We start from the raw sequence: 21,078 nt of genomic DNA on the forward strand, positions 1-21,078 counted from the left end.
CTCAATTTGGGATCCTGTAGATTGTCTTTTAGGAGTCCTTACACCAAAATATCCAAAATTTAGATTGGTTGACTAGATGGGAGAGATTAACTGCTTGATTTATTTTCTGCATCTCTAATTTCTTTTCTGGCTGATGATGCCAAAAAGGATAAGGTGTGGGGTCCATTGATATCTTGATTTGATTATTCTGCTTTGAGGTGGACTCTGATTTTAATACAAGACCTGATAACTCTGGATGACAAACCCTGCTGAATCGGACTCAACCAATTTCACTTAATTTGACCTTTAAAATATGGTTAAGCCCAATTAGGTATGACCTGGCTCAATTACCTGCAATTGACATAAAACATATCAGGTTCTTACATTTATTTAGTTAATTATTATATCAATTTCATCAAAATCATTAAAACTAATAATAATAATTACTATAAAAATACAATACATCAGCCTGCAACAGGTTTTTTTATTTTTTTTGATTTTTTGGGTTGGGTTACGGCTATTTTTTAAATTTTTACCATTTTAACCCTCCTAACAGTCATAAAATAACTAATTTTAAGGATAATTTAAAAAAATAAAAATATTAAGATTCCTATAAATATCCTTTTCTTCTTTCATTTTCATCGCACCAAATCAATTCTTCTCTCTTTTTTTACTACTCATTTTTCTCTTCTAGCAATATTTTGCAAGTGTTCAATATTTAGTAGTTAGCAATTAACAAGTATTTAAGTGCTGCACAAGAGGAGAATTAGTCCACCTATTAAAGTCTTGGAGCTTGGAGGCCCTTGTTGAGGTCTTAAGGAGCACAAGAGGAAGCTCACAAATCTCTGACTCTCCGCCTACCTCTATTCAATTTTTTTATTTGGTATTTTGGTTAATTTTTATTATTTATATAATTCATATTTAGATATGACATCTTTTAATGAGAGTCATTTTGGCATCCTTTCGATTTTTGAGGAAGAAAAAACTACTGTTTCTACTCCCTCTGAAATCAATATTGAAAGTCAAGTCTCTGCCTCTTCTTTCTGTAAGAGCACTAGTGCTGTATGGAATGATTTTGAAAGAGTCATGGTAGATAGAGTTTTAAAATATATATATATATAATATCAAATTATATAGTTGTACTAGTAGTGGGGGAGCTGACAATTTGAAAAGACATCAAGAGAGCCATATGGTGAGTGATGCTCATCTTCAAAATATCCTTAATACATAAGGAGGTAATCTTGTAGGTAATTTTGCATATAATCATGAAAATCAAAGAAAAATATTGGTAAAATAGATAGTTAAGGATGAATTATCTTTTAGCTTATGTGGATCTTTTAATTTTGAAAAATATGTTCAATTAGCCCTACAACCTGCTTACAAAAGAATTAGTATGTACAAATTTAGAAAAGTAGTTATGACTAATTTTTTAGCAATGAAATAAAATTTAATTGGAACTCTCTCTGTCCTAAATTCAAAAATATTATTAACTTCTGATATTTAGACAACATCTGTTAGTAGTTATTATTTTATTATTATTACTGCTTATTATACTGATAATGATGACTATTAAATAAATATATTTTTATTTTTTATATTTTTGATTTTCTACATTCTGGATAACAAATTTCTAACGCTATTTACCAAACTGTGTGTATATATGATATTAATGATAAAATCATATCTATTACTTTTGATAATGTATCTAATAATAATTCTATTATCAAATTATTGAAGAATTCATTGCATCCCATTTTAAATAAAAATTTATTACATATTAAATGTGTATATCATATTTTAAATCTCTTTATTCAATCTGGTATAGGTATGTTTTAAGATATTATTGTAAAAATTAGAAATATAATTTTTTTTATTTATGTTTCAAGAGCATGATTTCAAGATTTAAGCAAATGTGTATAGATCATGATAGATGCTTTAAAAAATTTAAAATTAACGTAATTACTTATAGGAACTCAACATATATTATGATACATAATGCATATCTATATAAAAATTTATTAAGTATATATATTAATGACTGTGAATTAGATTTTATATTGATCGAAAATGATTGAAACAAAAATAAAATTTTTAGAAGAATTTTTGTTTAGTTTTTATAATACCTAATATTCTTTCTAGTGTTTATTATCCAATCTCTTATTCATTTTTACAACAAGCATATCTTATTAACCAAAAATTTTCATAATATAGATATGATGATATTTTAGAGCCTATTATTTATGAAATAGAATCTAAATAGAGTGAGTATTGGGACAGGATATGTTTTATGCATAATTTAGCTGTTGTATTTGATCCATGTGTTAAATTAAGTAGTGTGTTAATTTTACTTGATGTATATTGTGAAAACATGAATCAAGATCTCGAACCTGCTAAGGTTGAGATAAACTAACTTCTTCATGATATTTATACTTTATCTGATGAAAAAGTTCATGGATCTAGCGTTTCTCGTTCATAAACCTCTACCTCTTCTTCTAGTACTTCTTGTTCATTATCTATTTTTTCATTCATAGCATATAGGAGACATTCACATGCTTCTTCAAGTTCATCTACATCTTTATTTTTAAGTAGTGAACTTGAATTTTATTTACGAAATGATCTTCAATCTGCATATGATGAAAATCAAATAGAGAATCTTAATGTGTTAGCCTGATGGAAAAGTGTTAAAAATCAATATTCTGTAATATTTGCCATTACATGTGATATCTTAGCTGTGCCAATGTCCATAGTAGCATCGGAATCTGTTTTTAGTATAGATTGATGTATTCTGAATGAAAAGAGGAGTAGGATGACCAGCGAGACAATTGAAATGCTGCTTTGCTTCAAAGATTGATTGGATGCTGAGGTGAGACTTCAAGATAAAAGTGGATATGATACAACATCCGATGATGACGATGACACAAATACTATCAATGAATGACGATCAACAAGATTTTCAATTATTAATTTTTTATATTTGTAATTTAATTTTTTACTTTTTAATTATTGAAGTGAGTCACCTCTATTTCTTCTATCTCTCTCATTATATTTTAGAGATTAAGTTTCGCCCTCCTCCCTCCTTTATACCATTTTGATTGTTATTAATATATCGATAGGAATCCACGCTAAACTCCTCATCATTACAAGGTAGTTTTTTGTTTTTATAAAAAAAATCTAATATTTATATTTAATTTTGCTTCTTAATTTTTTTTAATTTATAAAAAAATTATATTTTTTAAATTAAAAAAAAAATCAGACCAGTGTGCGGGCTGTGCCGTGCCTGCACCATGTCAGACCGTGCTAGATCCATAGGTTGGGTCAGATCTGGCATGGGTCGTGCAAGTTCAGGCTCTTATGGATTGATCGTGATCGGATCATGGATCGCAAATTCTCAACTCAGTTTGATTTTTTTTAATGAATTGCATCTGGTATGATTTATTGCTGTAGCAATCGGACAGTGTCAGATACGACCCGAGTCATATTAGATCGGATCGTATATTGATCTGTTGCTCATGCCTATCTGCGATAAGGACTTTTGGCTCCATTTTTGCTCATACTTATATTTATATTTATTTTATTTTGATTTAGACAGATATCCCGCAAGCTCGCCTCAAAACTCCACGCGTCGGTCGGAGCCGGTGAATAAAGATGAAGGCCGACTTTGCTGCGAGAGAGAGGAGAGGAGGCGCGTCGTCGAACGAGAACAGGAGCAGAGCGTGGCTTCATCCCAGCTCGATCTGGATCAATGACTCTTAGAACTACTCCATTTAAATCGTTGGTCGCTATGTTTCTTTTTAATATGTTTTTCTCTCTCTTTTTTTTTCCCTCGTTCTCCGGGGTAAAAGATGCAATCTTTCCAATCGCAGATGCGACTGTCATTTTTCTTTCTAGTTTTAACGATTCCAGTGAGATCAGGATGTTGTATGGAGAAAACCACGGCGACCAATATTGCTTTCTTTTGCCCCGATTCTACTCGTTAAAGACGGAATCCGAGGCATTGGGGGTGTTTTTAGGGTTTATCAGGTTTATCTTTCTTGGGAGAGTGCATCCGTTCACCATTCCATCTGCGTTCGTTTCGTTGTTTTCTTGTATTTTTCAATTGAAAGTGTTCAGATTGCAGCATTTATGTTCAGAATCCTATGTTTTGCACGAGAGATGCGATTTGTAGATTAATGTCTCCTGATTTAAGTTAAAGACAGCCATTTCCCCCAAGTTGGCGACTCAAGGAGATGTCTTTTCTTGAATGCGAACCGCTTCCGATTTAATTTCTCTTTTGCATACTTCGTTTTCTCCTCGGTTGGAAGCGACGGAGGATAAGAAAAGAGAGATCTTGGCCTTGTTAAGGAGTTGCTTCCGGGGTTTTATTTTGTTATTATTAACTTCCTTATTCCTTACGTAAGGTTTGCGCCTCTCAGTGGAGCTCCTTGGATGGCCCTAGCCAGAGTGGCCGGAGGTGGAGGCCCGTCACAGTCTTCACCAGCTTCAGGCGTTTTCTTCCATGGTGATGGCCAGACTCGGGGAACTCCAAATGGGGGAATGATCATTGGTGCCACATGTGCTCAACGGCTTATGGAGTACATGTATTACCAGCGGCATCGGCTGCCTGTGAGTTGTTGGATTTTTTGGTCTTCATGTATCTGATAGATCAGTCCCTGATACTGCTATTGGCATATCAAGTTGGTCTAACCAAATTTGCTGTTGATTGTAGGATAATTCTATATTATACTGGAAGAAATTTGTGGCTGAGTATTTTGCACCATGAGCCAAGAAAAGGTGGTGTTGTGCATCATACTGTAATGGTGGCAATCGTGCCCCTGGTGTTTTCCCTCAAGAAGCTGTGGTCAGTTTTTGTGCTGCAAATCTTTCCTTTATTTTTAAGCTCCCACTTTTATGGTGTATCATTGGGTATTTCGTTGCTCTTGAACTTTCTTTATGACCAAATCATATGCAATCCTGTGTATCATGTATGGGGATATACGTGAACGAGAACAATAAACTCGTATAATTATAATACACATGTATCATGCACGCCTGCAAAATTTGATACTACATGGATGTGAAGGCATCTAAGATGAATACTATTTCATTGATCTTGCAGGATTTGTGGCACTGTCGTATCTGTCGTTCTAAATCTGGAAAAGGATTAGGCTAGTATATTTGTTACTTTTGAACTCCATCAGCAGATGCAACCAGAAAATTGGCTTTGTATAAGTTAGCTTTTGTATCCAGTGATCTTAATTTTTGTTTGACTACAAGTGAGGAACAGAGGTTGCTCGACGTGTTTATGGTAAGGATGTAACTAGATCAGTTACTCATCAGGTTTTCCTCTATTTGGTGTTGTAAACAACATAATGAAATAGAAGAACAGGGAGAAGAGAAGGTAAAGGTGTAAGGGGAGTTAGAATACATGAGAGAGAGAAGAAGTCAAAGACCCAGGGGGGTGGGGGGATTGGAGAGAGAGGATTGTTATCCCTAAATTTCAATCTATTCTCATCGACCTGAAACTGCAGATGGGGGTGGAATGTACAGGAAATCTGACTTTGGCACCATCCTGACATTTTATTTGTGGAAAGCAACAAAATCTTGTTTCTATTGGAAGCACCATTCCCTTAAATGAAGGGTATTATAATGCCACCTTTAGATAGGCGGAACAGGCATTCTTTGTTCCTGCGGGAAGTGCATAAGCATGTACAACATAAAAATAGTTTGAAATACAAAAAATTATAAATGATGGAAAGTTTTATATATATATATATATATATATATATATATATATATATATATATATATATATATATATATATATATATAATATTGCTATAGAATGTCTCTGTCCTTATTTTTGATTGATGAAAAGGCATATATACATGAACAATTATACATGACTCACAATTAATTAATTTTCTGTGGAACTTAATTAAATTCCACAAAAGAAATGGAGCTGAAATATAAAGCTGAAATCAAACCTAGATTCTATCAAATTTTACATCAAATGTGGCAAAACCATGTGCAAGCACAATATATCATCTTCTGACATTTTTTTTTTTCTTTTAGCTTTCTCTTCACATATTAAAATCATCAATTTTTTGTGGAATCTTTCCTTTATCAATCGATGGACTAGTGCCTCCTCATGGTGTTGCAATTTTAGAATGTTTGTTCATTTTTTGTTGCAAGTAATCTTATGCTTTCAACTTTTACATATTTAAATTAATGGACATCTTTGCTGAAACATCTGATGGATGTGATCTTTAGCTTAACTATTTCATTTATTATTATCAAGCAGAGGCGACATTTGAAGTACTTTCTCGGCTATGTCAGATCAAATTTGACTGTGGACGTCAATGAGATTTTATTTCTTGACATGACCCATGAGTTTAGGCTCCCTACAGGAATGATGGTGTTGGAGTATGCAAGAGCTGTTCAAGAATGTGTCTATGAACAAGTTCCTGTTGTTCATGAGGGTAAACTGCGAATCATATTTGTGCCAGATTTTAAGGTTATAAATGTTTGTGCCATACTATGTTTACAAATCTTTATATGCAGGCAAATATTAGATGTATCTAAATTTTTAGCGTTAATTTATGCTTCACATACTGTTTCAGGAGCTTTGTGCTCAATGCCATTAGGAATTGTTTCTTCGTCAGTTAGTAGCACCTCACGTATATAGGTTGGTTATACCTTTCATACTTACATTCACATGCATATGGAACTCTTTATTGAATGAAATAAGAAGTTTTTGGAGGCCACTCTTGTTACAACATTTTGCTTTATGATTCCTGGTAGCTTTCTTCCTTTTCTTTTCTTTTCTTTTTCTTTTTTTTGCCTTTCCTGATTTTCTGTAATGAGATTCTATAAACATATGTAGCATCAAGGCTGAAGAGCTTCTTTAAGATTTTGGTGTTATTATTATTATTATTATTTTAACTTTAGAAACCTTACTTTTTAGCTCCTGTTGGCACCTTTTGCTGTTGCATCACAATTAATTTTTACGGTTGAAATCTTTTGAATTTCTGAGATGATATTAACATGTGAAAACCATCTGCCAACACTCAACTATGCATGAAAAGATTGAACAACCATGACAAACCATTTCGAATTAGTACCTTCCTTTTAAAAGAAAAAGCCAATTCTGTAGAACAAGAACTTCAGTCAAACGTCAGTATAGCAGTCTGCCATCTTCCCAGTTAGTTATCTGCCTATGGAGCGTATTGTGGTTGTGCTTCAAAATTTAAGAATTCAAAACAATCTTTCCCATATTTAGTGGAAAAAATATTCCTTGACACGCTGATTGTACTTGAGCGGACATGTTTAGAAGCTTGGTTATTTTTCCTATATTTCTGAACAATCTGAAATTCGACATTCAGAATTCTGCATCTGCATGTTAATTTTATTTTGTTTTAATGCTTGTTTGATCTTGATCTGAACATAGATTTTGTCTTTTCATCACGTTTTGCGCCATGAAACTAAGATGCTCATTCATCCATATACATATGGCCATGCAACCATTTCTCCTTACTGAATGCAGAATCTTAGGCGCTAAAACACTTCAGTAATTTGTTTAAGTTAGGATGTTTTTCTCCCATATTATCATACTTCCTTTTTTCAATGTTTGATTTGTGAATTCTCTGCTGGGGCCAAAGGATATGTAATTAACAAGGACAAGGTTAGTAATCTAGCTTGCCTTGCCGTCAGAATTTCCTAACTCAAAATTCAAATAAAATTTCTTTTATCCATGCATGTAGCTTCGTTTTGTTATGATGATATTAGCTACACTCATACACCTTGTTCTATTGATCTTCTCATCACGGATTGATCTTTCAACCACATACTATTTTCTGGACTTCTTTGCAGTGCACCGGTGGCTACAACAAACATTGCTGAATGAATGGACTGACTATCATTAAATGCTTAGAAAGCATCAAAACATTTCTTCGTTCCTACAGCGATGGTGCTTTGTTTTTTCAAGGTTAACTAGTTTTCACTGAACTGTGTAGCTCACATGTTTTTTTTATTTTTTATTTTTTCTTTTTCTAGATAAATAGGCTCATTAAGAATAAAGAATGGTCCACCTTTGGAGCTTGCACCAGTAAGCTTGCCAGTTTTATAACAGAATTTTAGTTCTTCAGTTTATTTTGAATTTATAATTGGTGACTTTCAGAATTTTGAGATTATGAATTTTAGTATTTAAATTTGGATTTAGTTGCTTTGAATAAGTATTTATTTAATTATTTAATGAATGATATATTTTGAGATTATGATTATTATTTTTATGTTATTATGGGTTATATCTTTTGATTGTATAACCATATTATATCCCAAATTTGAGGCGTAATGCTAGTATATCATACTAAACCATACTGTGAACTAATTCAGAGTTCCCTTTTGATTTCGTAAATTAGATAGCTACAGTTTATTATCCTTGGATTGTTGCACGGTAGGAATATTCATAAACCAATCGTCAAAGAGTCAGAAAACTGCACAAAGTAAACCATAAATCTAGCATGGCATTCTATATGTTGGGCTGAAAATGTACTCAAACCGGTCTGACTTTGGATCGGATTATGCCTTAGGCTCAAAAGATTTCAGCATGGATGTTGACTAAAATATGAAGCCCATTTATTTTTTGGGGTCAGGCTCAGATATTTCATTGGCTCGAGTTAGGATCCAGACAAGGCCCAAAAAGGAAGCCAAATTTAGGTCTGAAAATCTTTGGACTCACGCCGTTGAATATTGGTGTTTTCAAACCTTAGTGGAGCCCTAAGAAAACATAACAATTTGATCAAATTTAAGATATGATCAAGCGAAAGTCTTGGTGCACTGCCTATAATGCAATAAAATAAATATAGAGTGCACTATCCAACGTAGCATATAATTATTATTTTTTAATATATATTTAATAATATATTTAATATTTATAATTTTATTTTTTTATTTAAAATTTTGAACGATGAAAATATTAATATTTTTTTAAAAAATAATGATATTTAAATTATAATTTTTTACGTACAGAATATCATAATTTTTTAAAAAAATTAAAATTATTTTATTATTAAAAATTTATAAATTTTTTAAATAATAAAAATATATTTTTTTTATGATATTTTATTTATAAAAAAATCATAATTTCACGATAAATATAATATTATCATAGAATATTATAATTTTTTTAAATTAAAAAAATATATTTTTATTATTTAAAATTTTAAATAAAAAAATAATATATTTTTTTCTACATGATATATTTTGCATAATCTAAAATAGTTTGTCTTTGAACCTTTTCAAAGAGACCGTAAATTCAGATTGGCCCAATCAGGCTTAGATTGGACCTAAGTCTGAATTAAGACCCAACTTAGCCCTCAATTTTTTATAAATTTTTTTTTTTATATACTACAAATGCATCACGGATGATTGGTTCATGCATGAAGCTGAAATGTAATATATGAAAAAAAAAAAATTTTTCACCGATCTCATACGGAATCAATGACTACAGGAACCGCACGTGCGCCACCTGCAGTGCACAAAAATTTTCGTGCATAGAGCAAGCCCAAAGCTCCGAAAATATTCGGACCAAGCTTAGGGAGGCGTGTGGCCCAGCCTGTCGGAACAATGCCAATTATTATAATGCAGGCGCAAGGTGATTGACATTTAGATGCAGGAATCCTCGCGAGAAGATTAAGCATCAAAGAAGAGGCATCTCAGAACTTCCGAGAAAAATCAAAAATTGGAGAAGAAAAGGTGTAGCAATATTTTTACATCTTTTACATAAATGAAATCATAGGCCAATGATACGGCTATGCTCAATCCATCCGAATAGGAGATACCATTATCTTCCAAATAAAAAAAAATTTCCATATAATAGCATCGTTGCAATAAAAGGCTTGGGAACGCTAAAGATGCAGCCCCTTTCAGAGAGGGTTTCTTCTGCTTCTTAATTTACACCTGTTTAAGGACAACACCAAGACATTTTCAACAATACATTCGAACGGCATGTCTACCTAAAAAGACATCTTCAACGGCATTAACAAAGAAAACCAGCATCCACAGCTGCAGCACCCACCTCCCACAGCAGGACCTCACCAGCCTATGTATAAGCTGCTTGCAGAATCACCAATTTCAGGGTCGGTGATAATACACATCCTACAACTACAACCAAACCAGCCAATTTGCCAGCTTGTGAGGAAGCTAGTTGCAGAATTAGCAATTTTCTGGCTCCAACGACCTACATATTGGTAAATCTGTAGCAACCAAAACAGCCAATTAAACATGTTCTTGGTCGATATACATAGTAGACCCCATAATAAATTGGCACGGGTTCCTTCTCATTACTTAAGCAATCCCAGAGGCAACGCTCTTAGCAATCTGCTACATCCTAAACACACGAGAAGATAAGGATTTTTACTAAAGCTGATACCAAAGTAAATCATGCAAATGACTCCTCATGTCGACCATCTGCATCATCAGATACGTTTATGGGTCAAAAAATGTGTTCAGATTCCATCCCCTTCCAGCTCCCAAATGCCTGATTCTTGCTGCAAATGCATGCCATCGAGACTCTCTTGCCTCATCTTCTCCAAAGCTAGCATCTGGGAAGTACTTCAAAACAGAATTCCCCACTGTTCCACGGATGTCCACTTCTAATACAGGTGACAGTGGGCGTCCCATCACTTGAACATGGCACACACTTTCAACATGCAAAAAAAAGACACTGGAGATCAGTCTACAATAACAAAGACCGCATTAATATGTCGATCAAGTGATACCTTTATCTGCAAAACATGCTCAGAGAAACTAGCACTAATATGTCAATACAGTGATACTTTTATCTGTGAAACATGCTCAGAGAAACTAAGCATTCATTACAATCACATTCCTGGAAATATACTAGTTATTACACATGCTACAAATATCATAAGGAAAGGTTTTTAGAAGCTAGTTTTGTACCAAGAGAGCAAGGAAATTGGAATATCTGGCATCATTGCAAATTTTGACCTCAGTTCAATCACGATGATCTTCCAATAACACATTCAAGAAGCATCTTCAAATACTCATCTATTACAGGCTTTCAAGCCTAGATAGCATATGGATGTCCAAACGCATGATCATTAAAACTGATAATCACAATTCACTAACGTGATAAGTTATTCCATACAGGAAAAACATGATAAGATAGAGAAAACCACCCCTTGCAGTATGGTGCTTAAAAGAAATCCATGGCCACACAAGTAATTATTGCTGAACAAATTTAAATAATCAAGTTTCTAGAGACTCACCATATGTAATATAAACTATCCATTGCTTGTTTCTGGACTCTACCTAACAGCTCAATCTGCACTATTCCACCTATACAGATAACCGGGCGTGGAAGCTTGAAAGATTGCAAAACATTTTCCTGGTGCATGACAAATCATTGTTATCAAAGTTAAATTTTGAGAAGGGGAAAAACTTCATGCAGGCTAGGTTGCTAATCATTGAACCAGTGATCGGATCAAAGAATACTAATGCCAGATGAGAACACCTGCAACTTCGAGCCACCTATGCATCAAAACTCAACCTGCTTGGATAATTATTATGAAACAACATATTCGCCTGTCTTCCAAGATTTACAAACCTCGTAGCCTCATCCATTTTGTAGTCTAGATTGCAAAATGCAATAATAAATTATCAATTTTCCCAACTTTCATAGCTGACTAGAGTATCAATGAAGAAAGGAGAAAATTATATATATACATACATATATATATATATATATATATAGAGAGAGAGAGAGAGAGATCAAGGCACGTTAGCATCTTCAACCTAAATATTATTAAACATGTGGACATTCATGAATACAAAAGATACAAAGTAGATCACGATCTCTCCCTCTACATGGCCCCTGCATGTGCAGGAATATCTGCTTACGTTCTTCATGTTATTCTTTTAATTCTTCTTTGAATAAATGGATGTGAATTGACGAAGAGTTATGTGTCTATATATTCTGACATTTCTGCTGTCATGAAGACAATGTGCCGTGACTGCTGTATATTGCTGCATCATGCAACAATAGTCAGTCATGTTTATATGTAGCAGCAAGATTGAATTCTAAGTTATGGGCTAGTGAGGATGGTCATTGCATGTGCACCTTGCATCAAACATACAGGTTTAATGCAACACCTTACCATTTTCCTTGGATCCTAAGCTATCTTAATATAAACATCAAACCAAGGCCCTCTTATCCTCACAGAATAATGTAAGTAAACTATACATGTTAAGATTCAAATGAAATTACCAAAGCAATAATTTTATTGCCTGCATGGTCAGATGACCATCTATGCAACTGCTTCAAGTTGTAAGTGCGGTACTATAAAACAATATTATTTCAAATCAGACACCTGGCAATCTAAGATTCCCTGCAATATCATGGCCCATGCTGGGTAAACTATGACAACAAGTTGCGAAGTTTAAGCTAAGAATGTAGTAGGATTTGGTAGGCAAACCAAGATCAAATTACATACTCAACATTACCAAGAAAAATGAGTTGCTTGCTACTGGAAGTTTTTTTAAGGCTATAATGAATTACGGTAAGGCCACAGCTTTTAGAGTTAGATTAAGCACAAGCAAAAAGAACCATGCAGCAGTTCAACTCACCTGCACCATTGGGAATTCCGGTGAAACATACATCCAGCTGTAGTTGTCATCAGCATCTGCATGACTTTTTGCATATCCGTCTGTGACACAACTTCCGGTCCCTTGGGATGGTCTGGAATAACCCATCCGAAAACGCACAGATTTTGCTGAATATATGGGATCACCAAACTGAAAGAATGCTGAATAGAATTTAAAAAAAAAAAATCAACAAGAGAATATAATCCAAGCAAAACAGAACTATGTGAACATGCAAAGTATCCAGGGGCAAACCTTTAAACGGCTGTATCTTTATTTCATCAACGATGCATAACCTGGAAATCAATCTGTAAGTTAAAGTTTCAGGTACTCCAGGATCTACTTGTCCTCCACTTGACCAGTAAGAAGGCCTCGTATCCACTTGATCTCTTGGTTCCAGTGTATTATCAATGCGCTCATCTGGATAATTATCAGTGCTAGAAGCACTAATGGCATCAACAATGCAATCCTTTTTGCCCTTGGGTGAAACAAGGCAGTAACTCAAATTTGTGTACACCTTGTGCTCCCTCTCTAGGCTTTCCCATTCAATGGCACTGCTCGATCCAACTTCCACAGACCTTTCTGAACTTCTTACTTCGATAACACGAGTAAAATTTGATATCTCCGGGCAAATTCTTTTGCACAGATTTTTGCTAAAACCATTTAAAATAACTGCAATACAGTTCGATTTTTTTTTCCTTCTTAGAAATAATATCTAGAACCAATATTAAGTCCACAACAACAACAAAACATTTATACAGTATTACATGCAATGCTATCATCCATTCTTAGAACCACTAGTAAGTCCTCTGATTTAAAAAATTCTTGCTGCATTTTCCCACAATTCTTTTCCTAGATGAAATCAAGGTTCGCAAAACTTCCGCACAATGGAATAAAATACTAGAGAAGCAGTAAAAAGAATTGTTTGCCCAAAAATAGCATGCAGAGAATCTTCATGCAGCGGGGACGGGAGGACAACCATTGATCGACTAACCAACATAGCCAACAACATCACTATCCAAAAGGAAAATCACACACCCATGGCAAGATGTTTTTGATTCCAAGTTAAATTAATTTATTTAACAACCCTCTATGAGATTAAGCTATTCAACAGGACAACTGAAGAAAGTGCTATCTTTAATTAACCAATGAACGGTAGCATCATCACCATGAAATTTTTTTCTTTTAATTTTTTTATATTGATGATTTATTAAAATCCAAAAGGTATAATATAAGGTCAGGATGTCAAGAAAAGATGCCTGCAACAAGTCACTTTACCTTGTTGTACTACTTTTAGCAAGTGCATACTCCATTCCATTGGCAGCCTTATATATATGGCCATAATTGATTCTCATCTCTTCCTACACTTCTCTCATCAACTGCAGAGTTTCCTTCCTCAAAGCCAACAAAAATATACCAAGTTCTCTTCCACATACAGCTGCTCCCACGCATGGATTTAACGATTTCTATTTCTTAACTTCCAGCAGCCCTAATTCATTGAGTTTTCAGCTCAATAGATATTGAATCACCCAATGGATCACTATCAAATGTCTGACATGGAAGTCATACATCATACCTCATTAGATGGGAAGCTAATCAAACTTGGAGCTGTTCTCAGAAAGTCATTTACTGCAAGTCTTTCTCCACTTCCTACCCCACATAAGGCTACAGAAAGTTACTCTAGGTTTCAACTTTCAACAGAGGAGTATTTTGTCAAACAACTGGAACAAGATTGTCATGTAATCTTCAACCATGCTCATAAAAAACCTCCAAACAATGCTGTATGGATCAAACTCCACATGTCCTTTAAACAGTTGCAATGTGATTAAATCATGTAATCTTCTATAGTTTTCATCTAAAACCCCAAAGCACTGCCTTAAGGATCAAACTCCACAGTTCTTTCCTACAACACTCAGTTAGCCATGTTCCTTAGGTCGTACAGGAAGGTCAAATGCATTTCTATAGCGTCATAGAAATCCATATCTTACTGCCAATCCTGCAATAAATGAAAAGACGCTTAGCCGATGCCTTAATATTTCTATATACAGCAGTATAAGATCAAAGGCCCTGTACACATATAATAATCACTAGTGAGATCCCTCTATGCTGCTGTCATACAGGGAATATGGACACTCCATACAGAAGTAAACTTGCATCTGAAAACGAAATGAAATAAGATAGGAAAAGTGTCGATACTCCTCACTAAGTCTATATAGCTCTTCTCAACCACCCCGTGGGGGGTGGGGGTGGGGGGGGGGGGAGAGGAGGGGTTGTGTGGGGTTTGGAATTTTAAGCAATTTCGAATATTTTCCTTATTGCTCCAAAACAGCCCCTTATAGAGACACTAATTCGAACAATGCTGTCACCAAGCTTCTTGTGCAAGTCTGCCAACTGGTTTTTCATCATGTGTACCAACCACCAGAGGTGACAGAATAATAAGCTCAAAAGGTGCCCTCCAAGCTGCTGATCACCCAACCTCTATATTCCTTCCCTCGGCAAACTTTAAATCTCCTGCATACTCATATTTCCTCATTCACTTTTGAAAACTACAAATTCTATTCAAGTATCCTCTAGGAGTCATATAACTCTAACAACATACTTCATTGCCCCATTTTGTTTCACAAGTCATCAAAGAAGTCATCGGCTGTGATGCCCTCAGCCTCCTTGATGGCCACCTAAAGTTCACAATCTCCTAAAATTTGTAGATATTATATAATATTTTATATAATCTTTTGGTAATATTTATTGAATCATATACATTTCTATATGGTTCTTAACTATAGAATTCATATAATTTACCAACAAAATAAGCCTTAAATTGCCATTTAATTTAGTGTACATACTAATGATCTTATAGAGCATATAACTTGCACTAATTTAACTCATAAAGAAAGTTCTATTTATTAAAAAAAAAAAAAAAAATCCTAACATACCCCATACTAGGCTACAGACTTCACAATAAGAGGTGCATACATGGTTACACTTCTTGCCTAGGGAATCAGGCAATTACCAATCTAACCAAAAAAAAAAAAAGGCAAAAGCCTACAAGTTATCCTCAACAACAAAACCTTCCCAAGAACATGAGACACTTGATGCAGCAGCATCAATCTTCAATTATCAGTCTATAACAAGATTAAGCTCTCTGCATCATGATAAGCCAAGAATCAATCCGTATCACCATTAAAGCATTGATCCCCATCCGACAAAGGTCACAACTTGGTCAACAAATTCACCACTTCCTTTTTCTGTAGTATAATATTCCTGTTCTCTCTTCTTTTTTCACATGTGCACTTTTGGGGGAAAAGAGATTCTAAATATATTTTTTCTATGTTCCGTCAAGTCACAAGTTAGAGAAACTTGAATTTCAAAAGTTGGGCTCCCATGAATTCATGTTGTATTGAGCATAAGAATAGATTCATTTATCAAAAAAATGCTACCATAAGGAATTGACCTCTAAGATTCTCCTAAGCACAAGAACTAAAATTTTGAATAATGCAAGCAAATCCACCACTTCCTCCCCCTAACAACATTTACCCCAACAACAAACGAAAATGTTCCATGAATAAGCATCCACACAACGCACCACAAAATAATCTCGAGTATAAAGGCATAAAACCATCTAAGGAAACATCTTTTCTACCTTATGCATTAATTTTGGTAAGTAAATAGTGAATCCCTTCACAAACTGCATATAATTCCAAATTTAACAATCCTCTCCTCTTGCATAATGGCCGCATCAACCAAAACATATTTGCCTGCTCCAAGGTTATAAGTCTTGGTGGGATAGAAGGTGTCCTAGCTATCTTATCCCGTTCCTATAAAAAAAAGTCCAAGATGGCTTGAAAGTTTGAAATCCATCCATGCAGAGAGAGAAGAATAAAGAGGAAAGATAGAAAGGACATAAAGATGAAGAAAAGAAAAAAATGAAAGGAAAGAAGAAGAAAAGGGAAAGAAAGGAAGATAGAAGAAAAACAATGGAAGGAAAGAAGGAAGAAAGGAAAGAGAAAGAAGAAGAACAGGAAACAGGAAATAAAGGAAGGGGTAAGGAAAAAAGAAAAAGAAAAAAAAAAGAAAGGAATGTAGAAGAAAGGAAGGAAAGAAAGAAGAAAAAAAAGAAAGAAGAAAGGAAGGGAGACAAAGGATGCCTACCGGGATATGAGATCGCTATTGGGACAGGACAAGACATCCGTTCTATGGAAAAACCGGATCATCCCCATCCTACAAGATTGAAAAACTTGGGCTGTTCTAATACCTCACTTATTAATACAAATAGAGCTAACTAAATGGCTTTCTAAAGGAATGTTTTTTCGTCTATGTTCAGCAAGTCCATATAACAAGCTTTAAAAAACATTCTAAATAAAATGGGTTAAGTACAATTTGGCATTCCTAGCATGAAGAAAATGTTAGAGTATGAAATTCGAAGCATATTCTCAAGCAGGAAGGCTCCTAGAAAAATCTACTTTAATAATTAGTTGTTTCTCCTCCAAAGTTGGCAAGATTCCAGATTCTAATTTATGACTATTCCAACATATAACAAAAGCCTCTTGTAAGTTCTTGTTTGAGCTTCTGCTCAAGGTGGTCCAAGACACTGAAAGACAATCTATTTACTTGGCTGAGAGACATTAAAAGGCTGCAATCCTTGCTACGTAGAACGAGGACATTAATCCAAGAAGTTTAGTTCCAAAAGCAAAGTGCAAGTTCTACGAAAAGTAGATCTCTTCCATGCTTGGGATGCTTCAAATTATCCATCCTCAATTTAGCTGCTAGGTTCCTGGAAATATTCATCAAAGAATTATAACAAACATTCCTGTCCCACATCAAGAGGCTGAAGATATCCATTCTTGCTTATATGTGATGAAACAAAAACAAATTTGCATAGGTCCAGAAGACAGCAGCCAAATGAAAGGTAGGATTGACCACACTGTATAAGCGCTCAAGAGAGCAAACAAAAGAAAATGATGATTTTATCAAAAATAAAACTATAAAAGTATCTCTTTGAGCGGACAAAGAACAAACAAGAGCATGGTTCCCACATCAATTAGAAAGGAAAAGGGTGGGAGAGGGAGGGGGGGTTTGATATGCATAACCTTTTATTTTTAGCTGAAGATTTAAATTTTAGCATTCACTAAATATTATATGTTTCCAAACATAGATTTAAAAATCATCAATGATTTCTAACACCCAGCTACCTAGTCAGAGATGATGAAGGGCCTTAATTTGCACAGAATTCTTTGTACGAATTCAAGATCATCAATTACTTGGGCATCCTACCAGACTTAATTTTTAAAAGAAGTGGCATTAAATTCAGCAATTGGTTGGCGATGGATTTTTATTTGGAAAGACCATCTTTGATTACTTATTACAATATCTGCACTTTTTATTTCTAAATGTGGTCTATGAGTCCAAATTAATGGAGAATAACAAGCACTTGGGATTTAATGGATGGATGATCTCTATCAAGGTTTGCCATACCAATCCATACCACCTCATATCGACTGAATAGTACCAATAGGGTACCAACCAAAGTTCGCGGACTAGGTACCGGAACCCGTGCTGCTTGCCAGCCGGTACGATATGGTACTGTACTTACTGTATTGTACCATACCGACAATAAAAAATTAAAAAAAAAATCCCACTCAACGACCAAAAAAAAAGAAAGAAAATCAAGCCAAATCAGATAGAACCGGTACCGTACCATACCATACCAGACCAAACCATCCAGTATCAGGCGGTTCGGTCCGATACCGTATCGAAATGACCAGTTCGGTCCGGTTCGAGCCACTTTCCGAAGAACCGGCTTAAACCAAACCGTTTCTTCATCGGTACGGTACAGCACAGGGTTTATCGACCGGTTCGGACTAGTACGGAATACCATGGTACCAATAATACCAAGATCTAGTTTAGTAATATGAGCCGAATCGGTTTGTATCGATCTGAACCAAACAAAATTGCCTGCTACCGTCCGATACCAACCCATATTGATTCGGTTTCTATGATACCATGGCTAAAAGTGAGAAAAACTATCAAAAAGCTATCTTGATACATGGTGCGCATTGTATCATGTCGACTGTACCTATCAAACCAGTAATGTTATCGGACAGTTCTTGATACTGGTTTTGCAAACCTTGTTATCTGAAAAAACATAAAAGAGGTCCTACATTTGCATTGGAAAAATTTGAAGATAGTTTGACATGAGGATCATTCTCTTTGTCCACTCCAAATTGAGTTGACAAATCTTGCATATTATACGGAAGTTGACATTAGAGTATCAAATTACTGAGAACTTTTTGAGAACCTATGAGAAATCTTTACTATCATTAGCAATGTCCACATTATAGCATCCAGGTTCCTACTTTTAAGAAAGGATAGCTTCAAATTCTTCTGCAATCTACAATTTCCCATCAGTGAGTTGAACTGATGCCGCATACATAGGCTTATTGAGGTATGCATTGCCTATCAGACCAAGACATATCAATGAACCATGTATTTACAGAGAAGTCTGGCATATACCATGCCTGTATGTGATTGGTACAGCCCTGTACCATGAGGTCCATGACATTTCAAAGCTTGTTGCTTACTAAATGATGGACTAAATCTCCACTCTATGACAAGGTGCAACTTAAACATGTGGCCTCTCACACAGACTTGCTCTTTGCCACTTCAATGGAAAATCTTAACCATGCTAGTCAATATGTTTTTTTGTGTTATGGATGAACAGAGAGAGAGAGAGCCATTTCTTTCTTCAATTTAGAAAAATAAAGAGATCTGACAGCCCCGTGCCAATTATTTGACAACATCCAGCTATTTCTTGATAGGTTTCCTTTATACTCTATCCTGAAGGACTGGTGGCATGAGGCCGACAAGAAAGAAATATATAAAATGTTTAAAGATCATCTGGTCTCCATTTTCTACCGCCTGAGGGCCAAAAACCTTTTCCCTTCCTGATTCAAGATAACGACAAAATGAATTTCGATTAATCATCCCCTTTTCTTTCGCCTATTGCACCAACAAAAAATTCACTACTCTTCCCCCCTCTCAGAAGTTTCCCATACAGCATAAAGCATTAATAGCAGCTGCAACCTTTCTGTGAACTATTACAAGGTGAATACATCAAATCAATAGCATCTCTGATCAACAAAAACACAGTACATGGAGTTTCGCACGTCTTGTATCAAGATAACCAGGAAAAAAATTTTAAAAGTTAAACAACAAAAAGTAATCTTTTTCTATTTATTATCAGGTTAGCTGACAACACATAAATTAATTCTCATCTACAGCATGAAACACACCCACGTAATTGAGATATAAACTAGGCAAGCCAGCAAATCAAAAACAATAAAAGATCAAGTTTTTTCCACTTATTATCAGATAACCTAAATAATATACATTAATTCTATCCTACAGCACGAGATGGTGTCTCACCAAATCGGCGCCAGGATCGGGACACAGCACTGGCTCGCACGAGATCAGACGGATCGTTCAGGCACATGAACACGCTTGTGGAGGTGTCTGGCCCCAGCCATTCCAGGACATCCCAGCAATTCTCCATCACCCACAACCTGATCGACACAAAAGCACAACAAGAAACCCATCACACCCCCATCCACCGGAGAACGCTGATCGATCGCGCTCCCCCCCGCGAAACCGAAGGAAAGACGAAGATAGGACACAAAGGACGCGAACTTTACCTCGAGACTGCCGCCGATGAGATCCGAAGAAGAGAAAAGAAGCAGAACCCCAGCGAGATCAAGAAAAGAGGAGGAGGAGAAGAAGAAAGGTAGAGAAAAAGAAACCCTACTAGAAAGGGATGGGAACCACCGACACCGCCTTTCCGAGAGATTGCAGATTCGCGGTATCGAGCCCCCTCACCCCACTCGCTTTATCGGTTTTCCTCAAAACCCTGCGATTATTTTTTCATTAATTGAAGGCGTCACCACGACAGGTTGATATAAATACCCCCCTTATTTCGCCAAATGCCTCTGCCCTTATTTCTGTTTCGCACTTCCATTACAAGGCGGTGGAGATAGTGATGATAAAGAAGAGTGGACATATCGACTTTCTTTGTACGATTACGATTATTTGTCTACTAATCCACGGTTTATCTGGGGTAATAATGGAGACGGTTCCAGGTGACCTGCGCTAGCCGGTTGCGGGTGGACCCGTTTTGGCGGTGCCGCTCTGGGGCGCCGAGCGCCCGCGGGGCCGACGCGTGCACAGGCTGTGGCCGGTGACACGGAGCGTAGTATTAAAATAAAATGGGCGCAAAATACTTTTATTCCTTGTTTTTTTTTTTTTTTTTGTAGAAATTTTATTCCTTGTTTCGGTAGCAGGCGAACTCTGTGAGGGCGATATGTCGGGGTGGCTTGGAAGCATGAGACATTGGATTTAGCCGGGAATTGAAAATGATAGGATTCGCATTAAGTTAGAAGATGGTCGTATTTGGTGACCATGTTAGTCAAA

The 21,078-nt window shown here is 35.5% G+C and overlaps 1 protein-coding gene and 1 long non-coding RNA gene across 5 annotated transcripts; one reads left to right on the forward strand and one right to left on the reverse strand.

Moving 5' to 3' along the window:
* Positions 1-3,570: 3,570 nt before the first annotated feature.
* Positions 3,571-9,718, forward strand: LOC105054138 (uncharacterized). 4 transcript variants are annotated; one of them, XR_012135310.1, is made up of 6 exons: positions 3,571-3,750; positions 4,377-4,581; positions 4,685-4,816; positions 6,260-6,472; positions 6,579-6,643; positions 7,828-8,175. It is a non-coding gene; the product is annotated as an uncharacterized lncRNA (long non-coding RNA). The 4 variants fall into 4 exon arrangements; XR_833559.4 differs by adding an exon at positions 9,467-9,718 and having other exon boundaries at positions 3,584-4,581; positions 7,828-7,942; XR_833557.4 differs by having other exon boundaries at positions 3,588-4,581.
* Positions 9,719-9,768: 50 nt separating this feature from the next.
* On the reverse strand, positions 9,769-20,491 carry LOC105054136 (F-box protein At4g00755). Its single transcript, XM_010935578.4, has 6 exons — positions 20,307-20,491; positions 20,041-20,177; positions 12,874-13,290; positions 12,604-12,782; positions 11,247-11,365; positions 9,769-10,657 (listed from the first exon to the last, which is right to left on the reverse strand). The coding sequence occupies exons 2-6, from the start codon at positions 20,165-20,167 to the stop codon at positions 10,444-10,446; spliced, it is 1,056 nt and encodes a 351-aa protein (XP_010933880.1). The 5' UTR covers positions 20,168-20,177; positions 20,307-20,491; the 3' UTR covers positions 9,769-10,443.
* Positions 20,492-21,078: the final 587 nt, after the last annotated feature.

This window comes from Elaeis guineensis, chromosome 11 (assembly GCF_000442705.2).
Source record: "Elaeis guineensis isolate ETL-2024a chromosome 11, EG11, whole genome shotgun sequence".
In the NCBI taxonomy this organism is placed as follows: domain Eukaryota; kingdom Viridiplantae; phylum Streptophyta; class Magnoliopsida; order Arecales; family Arecaceae; genus Elaeis; species Elaeis guineensis.